Consider the following 8,286-nt stretch of genomic DNA (forward strand, 5'->3'; position numbering starts at 1 on the left):
CACTGGTCTCCCACCATGTTCCGTGCCGCCCCCTGGTGGTCAGTGCACACTATATCGAGCAATCGAACTCCCGGTCTCCCGTTTGAACTCCCAAGGGGACTATTTGCATATTAGCCTTCGATTACATAGGATGTTATAGTGGAGCGACATAAATATGGAATGATGACAGCTAATCATACTTCTTTACAATCGGATTCCACACCCTGAAATCTCAAGCTTTTACTTAATGCCTAATGTTCTTTACAATGACATCAAACAATGAAGGATTTTGTGTAATGGTGGTATCATTAAAAAATATTGTTGTTGGAATCTGGCAAAAATTACACTGGACTCCTTAGTAGTAAATATTCTAAGCTAACATATTGGAAGACAAGGTAATCTTTCAAGTCTTCCAAAGATGATAGTGGAATTTACTTAGTAGTCATAATCTGTCCTCATCCTGAGAAAGCCAAGACCCCAAGGAACCTGTTCCTACACATTTGTTACAGCAATGCAGAGTCATTTTATCCTGTGCTCTCCAAGCTACAGACGCTGCTGAAAGAACAGGTAGTACTCACCAATTGTAGTCCAGGCGAGACTGATGAAGCTGCTGCTGTTTTAGGAGAAGCTTTGTCTCCTGCTTGGCCAGCAGATGCTGAAGGCGCTCCTTTTCAATTTCCAGCTCCATTTTTTGAAGCATAAGTTGCTGCCTTCTATCTTCTGATAGCTGCTTTTTGAAATCAATTTCACTGGGCTGCAGTACCTCTTGGCCATGCATCAGAGATGCCCAGGAACGCCCACAATAATGGCATGATTCCGAGTGTGTCTTGGAATATTGAGGGGCCATGTCTGTAGGATGGCTAACGGGAACATGATCTGCATTTTCAGGAAGTCTATCAGCACAACACAGTCTAGACGGAGTGGGCTGAAGGTGCTGGCATTCCTTCATCTTCAATGCCTCTGAAGGAACTTTCTCTGTAGGGACTACATCTGCTAGTTTTTTCCCTGGGGATCCATAATCATGTGTTCTGGTTTCCGATGGCATCATGTCAGGATCCTCTTTGGGATAATGAAGAGCTGATGGTTTCAAAGAATTATTTCTGAACTCCACAAGGGGTTCCGAAGCTGAGTCCAGGTTTTTAGGCCTTTGCTTGGTTTGATAGTAGGTTTGTGGTTTGGCTACACTCAAGTAGGAACCATCCAGTTCCACAGATGAAGACGGGAGAGTGCTCTTCCTATTGAGCACCTAAAAGGAACCACAAGACCAGTTGTCAAACAGGAGCACAATGAAACAAGTTATTTCTTTTGGCTTTTCAGAAATTAATTATATATTTTCACCAAAATAAAGCTGTTTTATCTTCTTAAATAACAAATGCTAGTTTTTACACAGCTACTAGTAAAGTAACACGTGCCACAGAGCTAAATCCACTTTCAAACAATCAAGATTTCAGTAAATCCGTAAGGATGAGAAGAAGAAATGTTGCTACTTGCTGCTTAAGCAAGATTTCAGGAGTTGCAAATAATGAGGGCTACATAAAATCAACTTTGAGAAGAGGCAAAAAAAATATAGCATTAAATATTAATATCTTAAAAGGTTTAGTTTTGAATACTAAGCCAGGAAATCCATTGAGCCACCTTAAATACTCTTTGAAATACTCTTTGATTGGCCATTACACAGCATGAGATTTGATGTAAAACCTTTCACCTTATACTAATAGAATGTAAGTTACCGCTAGAAATTGGATGAGTTTTTATAAGTATTTTTATAGAACACAGATAAAACCAACACTTTCAACAAAATATGATTCTAATCAAAAGTGGTTATTTAAATACAAAACATTTAATTCCAGCTATAAACATAAGTGATTTTTCAATTAAGCTGTTCAAGTGATTATAGTCTGATAAAACCCAGGCAGAAAGGAAGCAGCTGCAAATTACCTTTGACAGTCGAGCACAGTGAGGTTTCCCAGCAGTTTTAGCCTCAAGCTCGTTCTATCAGGGAGAACAAAACTTGGTGTAGATCGTGATTCTCAAACTTTAACAAATATCAGAATCACCTGGAGGGCTTGTTAAATGTCAGTCCTGGCTTTCATGCCCAGAGTTTCCCTTTCGGGAGGTTTAGGACAGAACTGAAGAATCTGCATTTGTAAGAAGTCACAGGTGCTGCTGTTGCCACTGCGGCTCTGGGACCCACTTTGAGAACTACTGTTCTGTATCATGGAATGTCTGGTTTCTGTATCTCTCTTCTAAGGACTGTTCTGATTAAATTGGTTCACTCAGGTAATCCTGAACAATTTTCTCATCTCAAGATCTTTAAAGGAATCACATCTGTAAAGTCTCTTTTCATACAACGCACTTTACACCATATAAAATGACACTGACAGGTTTCAGGAATTGGGACATGGACATATTTCGGGTGGGGCATTATTCAGTTTACCAAAACTTCTTTGTAAATAATTCATAAATAGTTGAGATGTTCATCTATTCTAGAGACACAGAAGGAACAAATAATTGAAATCCCTAGTAGGAGGGGAATAAAATCTCACCAGTTTACTTAGGAATAGTTGAAAATCATGACTGATGGGTAAAAAATGCCAAATAACAAAGATATACAGCAATACTATGTTTCCTATTCTAGGATAAAAGATTGCTATTACAATGATTCTTAAGATTTTGAGTTTCTAAAGCAATTCAAAAGGAATTCTATTAAAATGAGAATGAGTGGCATCTGGGGAGGGGACCTGGTTCTCTTCAGGAAGACAGGCCATCCTGTACACCCCCAGATTACATCCTGTACACCCCCACTAAGCAGATTACAGCTGCAGAAAAGGAGCGAGGCGTTTGGTGAAACTGATGACAAACTACCTCAAAAAAAAATTAACCTTACTTTACACCGAAAAGGAAGCTCTAGTCCACATTAAGCTTTCCTATTGTGGACTTCGGTAGCACTTACTGTCAACACAAATATTTAACATTTATCGCCTGCTATTTTGTATGGAAAACTATCTTTTTATAGCAGTATTATATTTTTTAAATGACAGATACATTTTTTACTGTTCCAGAAAGTTAAATCAACTATTTTACATTATCACATATTTTCTAATACATGTATGATTAACATAACAATAGATAGCATGTATGTATTCTTTTATATTGACTTTTATTCCTTAACCTTATTTACATATGTGCATTTTTAAAAATGTTTTTTCATGATTATTAGCTTTATTTATTTTTTGTTTTATAAAATCTTTATTGTTGAGAGTATTATATATGTCTGCTATTTTCCCCATTGACCCTTTTTTAGGCCCTCTCCCAACCTCCCCACTGGCTTTCAGATCTCATTCATATGTGTAATCTAATGAACAAAGTAAACTGATGCACAAAATAGATCCAGAGACATAAAAGCATGGAACAGGCTGTCAAATCTCAGAAAGAAGGTGGGGATGGGAGGGAAGAGATCAACCAAAGAACTTGTATGCATGTATGCATAATCCAGGAACACAGATAAAAAATATGTTTTTACTGATTTTAGAGAGAAAGCGGAAGAGGGATAGAAACATCAATGAAAGAGAAACATCAATCGACTGCCTCCTGCACACCCCCTACTTTCTAAAATATGGCATATTTTTAAATAGACTGCATAGGAAGTAAAGATGTTGATAAACATATATGATATGACCCTGTATACATATATGCATGTACACGCAGGGGTGTAAGCATATACACGCACACACAAAATCACATACTATTCCTATGGTAATCCAGGGTTTTCCCATGCTCTCGCATTCTATAAATAACGACTGCAGTGCTGCTTTGTGAAATACCATCAACATGTTTTATAAGTTTCTGAAAATCATTTTTACAGACCAATCTCTGCTTTAGAGCCAAAAGGAGAGGTGTGAACTAAACTGCAGTTATTATTTCTTGCGACAGGTTATTTCCTTTGCACAATGAAGAAGTGATTACTTACAATGTACTTATGAGTTGTTAATCACAGGATTAGTCAATAGTACCAATAGTTCTTATTGGTAATTCCTTTGACAACAAATAATAATTTACTATCATGGCAAGCACCTTGCTAACAATCCTTATACTCGCACTGAACATTATAAGAATGAAAATCTCAATTCTGTAACTTCAAAAATTTCCCCTGTGCTCTTCATTTTATTGAGAGGTCAGAAATTCAAGACCTAAATAAATATCAGGTGTCCCCCCCCCAAAATGTATACACACGTTGAATAACTATAAAGGCAGTGTTTATTAAAATACATTTAATTTCCAAAATGTAATAAAATCTACAGACAGTGTGTATATACTTTTCTGGGACACCCTGTATTTCTAAACCTGAATGACTGTGTGGGGCAGGTCACTGCACTGGCTGCAGAACATTTGGAATTAATGGGAAATAAGGCCTGAACGACGTGCTCCCGCATTCTATAAAGTCAGGCTTACATGAACCAGTTATCAAGCTGACAGAGCTACGTAATGCAACAGCTGCACTGTATGTTTTGCCAAAGTCTCATCCTGAATAAATGTTCATTCTCCCCAGTGCAATTAACTCTCCGATACTGGCAGATTTTGCTAGAAGATCATCAAGGTAGATTACCTTCCAGTGTTATGAACTAAATACTTACAGGTGTTATATCATCAGTTATAACTTACAAACTTTTGCATTTACCAACACAACCAGGCAAATGAATCATCTAATTTATGAATTATTTATAAGAAATTCACAGCATGCTCCTGGCGTCATCCATGGCCTTTTCTAGGTCACATGACACCAATTAGAGCTGAATTTTAAATTATTCAATAACCCGAACTCTCTTGTCATTTAACATATAGATATCAATGCAGTAAACAAGTTAAATCTAATGGGCCCTAGAGGTTTAAGCTTCTCTACGTCTCAGCTGAAGCTGTGGGCCATCAGTAAAAGAGAAAAACATATTCTTCAATCAATTACTACATTTCCTGAAAGTTGGAATTTGTTGAGTTGCTATAAAAATGAAAAGAAAGCATAGAATCACTGACCATAAGCTTGAATTCAGGTCAAAAGACCTTTTTAAAAAAAAAAGAAATTATTTTTATTGATTTCAGTCCACAGGCCGACACTCTATCCACCGGGCCAAATTGGCCAGGGCCAGGTCAAAAGACCTTGATTAGAATTCCAGTACTGCTGCTACTTAGGAGTCCTATTATTTTTGGCGAGTCATGTTAGGTCTCTTGGGCAGTTTCCCCATAAATCCTTTTTCAGTTAATAGTGTCATTCAATGTGTAAAATGATACTCCAAAACAAATACAGTCCTAGAATTATTTTAAAAATGCTTAAAATAAACTTGTTTCCCTCTGTTCCATACTTTAAGGAGCTGCTCTGGTGCTAAATGTGAGAAGAAAAGGTTAGGATGACCGACATTTTGGGAGGAATAATTACTTTTTCTTAAGTCATTATATGGAAAAATATAGAAATGGACACATCTTCTATAACTAAAAGGCAAGTCTTGTATATTTGTCTAACAATAGAAGGGAAAAGTACATATAAACAAAATACTATGAATAAACACATTCAGTATATCTTTCCACTCTATCATTTTACCTAGAAGTATAGGTTGCCAACTTGGGGAGGGCAGGCAGGATGAAGATCTGGAAGTATCTGACAGATACTGTGCCAGCTGCCAGGGATCCATTTTATGTGATAAGGTCTATGACCCTCAGATTTTGGCTAAGGGGAAAAACATTTTATGTGATAAGGTCTACAAAAAGTTGAGAAGTATTAGTGAGATTAGTTTTGCCTTTAGCAGGGTAGGGGAAAAGCGGGGAAGTTTTCATAGGAGAGGAGAAATTTAAACTAAATTCTGGAAGGCAGATTGGAGTTTATTAATAATAAAGTTATGTGTGAGGATGTGTTGCATGTGCTGGGTAAGACATTTCAGGTAGGAGGGGAAATATGGGTAGAGAATAGAGATTGTGAAAATGAGTATGTATGGTGACCTCTAAGTAGTCCAAAGCATTGTGAACAGTGTGATGAGAAATGGATAAAGCCACAATGCTAGGTAGGTACCATAGAACAAATGGTGTAAATGCTATGTTAAAGAAGTTTCACTTTAGCCCTGGCCGGTGTGGCTCAGTTGGTTGGAGTGTCGTCCCATACACCAGAAGGTGGCAGGTTTCATCCCAGTCGGGGCATGTGTGGGAGACAACCGTACATGATATTTCTCTTTCTCTACCGTGCCCTCCCGCACGCCCCCCCCCCCCAATTCCTCTCTCTCTCTAAAATCAATGAGAGAAAAAAAAAGATGTTTAACTTTCAATTTTTTATGCCTACCTAATACAGGAGATGGCCAATGAGCCAAAGGGTGGGCAGTGGAAGAAAATAAAATAATCAAAGGCAAGAGAATCTGTACTCAGTATCTGAAGGAATCCAGACATGAAATTTATATGGGGAAATTATAAAAGACAAATAAGAAAGAAGTACAACAGGCCAAAATACTAACAAACTAAAATGACAATTAAAATTGAAGTGTTCACATCTACACATTATGTTGAATGATCTTTGGAAAGCAAGGGAACTAGGTAGAGGATAGATGCCTGGCCGAGGCATAAAAGGAACTACAGAAGAAGGCAGACACTAACAACCTTTCTAGAATTCATTGATTACTAGTAAGTACTCCAGAATTTCTTCAAGGGCCAGTGCCTCCATTCTCAAAAAGGCTGGTCAGAATCCATTGAGGATTAGTGTTTCTGTCAACCTCTCTTTATGAATAATTATGAGGACAAAATATTTTTAAAAATCTGCTTGAAAGCACTGAAATGTTACTAAGGTAGCGAGAACATGAAGAGGCCAAGATCCCAGATAGAAGGAAGACAAGAAAAGACAGCTTGACATTAGTTGTCATGTTTCTGTTCAAGACATTCTAAATTAGGAAGTGCTGGCTGAGAACTTTAAGTTATCTCATAACGCTAGAAACAAAATTCGAATTTCAGAGCCTGCCAAGAAAGAGAGGTCCTGTCAAAAACCGCAGGCTCTCAATTAAGACCCCTGAAAAGTAAGCAGTAAAAAATGAAATAAAAATAGAAAAGCCCAGTACATATTAAAGCTGAACTTCAACTCCACTCAGTCCTGGACTGGATTAAGGGCATATGAATCAATGCTAACAGCCTGCACAGGGAAAAAGCAAATTTTCTCCGGGGAAAGTTAACATCAAACAGAGATCCATATTATATCCAGTTTTGTTTTGTTTCCCCATAGACAATGCCTAACATTCAATGAAAAATATGAGAGCAAACAAAAAAGTAAGAGTAGAGTTAAGAGGGAAAAGAGATAATAGAAATAGAGCCATGAGATTTAGATACTGTCATTCTTTCAAACATGGACTTTAAATTAATTATTATTTATATGATTAAGAAATTAAATGGTATTATAAAGAATACTGCAGAGAAAAAACTAGAAAAAATCAAATGGAAATGTTAAGAATGAAGATACAATAAATAAAATAAAAAACTTAGTAGGTAACATAAATCTGAGGAGACAATTGGTGAATGAAATAAATGTCAGCAGAGAATATCAAGACTAACATGAAAAGATGGATGTAAAAGAATGGAAATATATAAAAGATATAGGGACATGATGACAAAAGCCTAAAATACATGTAATTACAGTGCCAGAGAAGGGAAAAAGAGAGAATGAGGAAGAAGTAATAAAGAGATAATGCAGAGAATTTTTCAAAACTATATCAAGCCACAAATTTAATAGGTTGTGTGAATACAAAGAAGGATAAATATAAATATAGTTACACCTAGAGCAAATCATAGTAAAATTGCCAAAACCAAGGACAAATAAAAATTTCTCAAATGCCAACATTATTACCTTCAAGGAGACAATAATAAGACTTACAAATAACTTTTCAATAAAAAATAATTCTATTACCTAGTGAAACTATTTATTGAAAAAGAAAGTGAAAGATTTTTGCTTCCAGTCCTGAGGGAGTAAGTGGGTCAAAACCAAATGGCTATCTACTGTATGACTCCATACATAGGAAAGGCCCAGAAAAGGCAAGTCTATAGAGACAGAAAGCATATTAGTGGTTGCCTACGGCTGAGGGTAGTAATAGGAATGAATGTAATTTGGCACGAGGAATCCTGCTGGGGTCCAACCCCAGCAGGTCCAGGGGTCCCCAAAGGTGTGGATGGAGTTGGCGAAGAAGGAATGACATGGAGACAGCGTTCAGTTGATCAGCAGCCTTGCCAGGATCTCTGGCCACAATCTCCAGCCAAGTTCTGTGTCCATGTTCTCTTGATAGGTTCTCCAGCCAG

At 37.1% G+C, this 8,286-nt stretch overlaps 1 protein-coding gene across 1 annotated transcript in view; it reads right to left on the minus strand.

Moving 5' to 3' along the window:
- Positions 1-8,286, minus strand: part of KIAA1328 (KIAA1328 ortholog) — a gene marked incomplete at its 5' end in the record, with an annotated part of 154,704 nt that overhangs the window by 65,180 nt on the left and 81,238 nt on the right. The window contains one exon of the mRNA XM_015565556.1: positions 558-1,225. Within this exon, the coding sequence (XP_015421042.1) occupies positions 558-1,225 (668 nt within the window). The remainder of the gene's footprint in view (positions 1-557; positions 1,226-8,286) is intronic.

Source organism: Myotis davidii, unplaced genomic scaffold, assembly GCF_000327345.1.
Source record: "Myotis davidii unplaced genomic scaffold, ASM32734v1 scaffold259, whole genome shotgun sequence".
NCBI lineage: Eukaryota > Metazoa > Chordata > Mammalia > Chiroptera > Vespertilionidae > Myotis > Myotis davidii.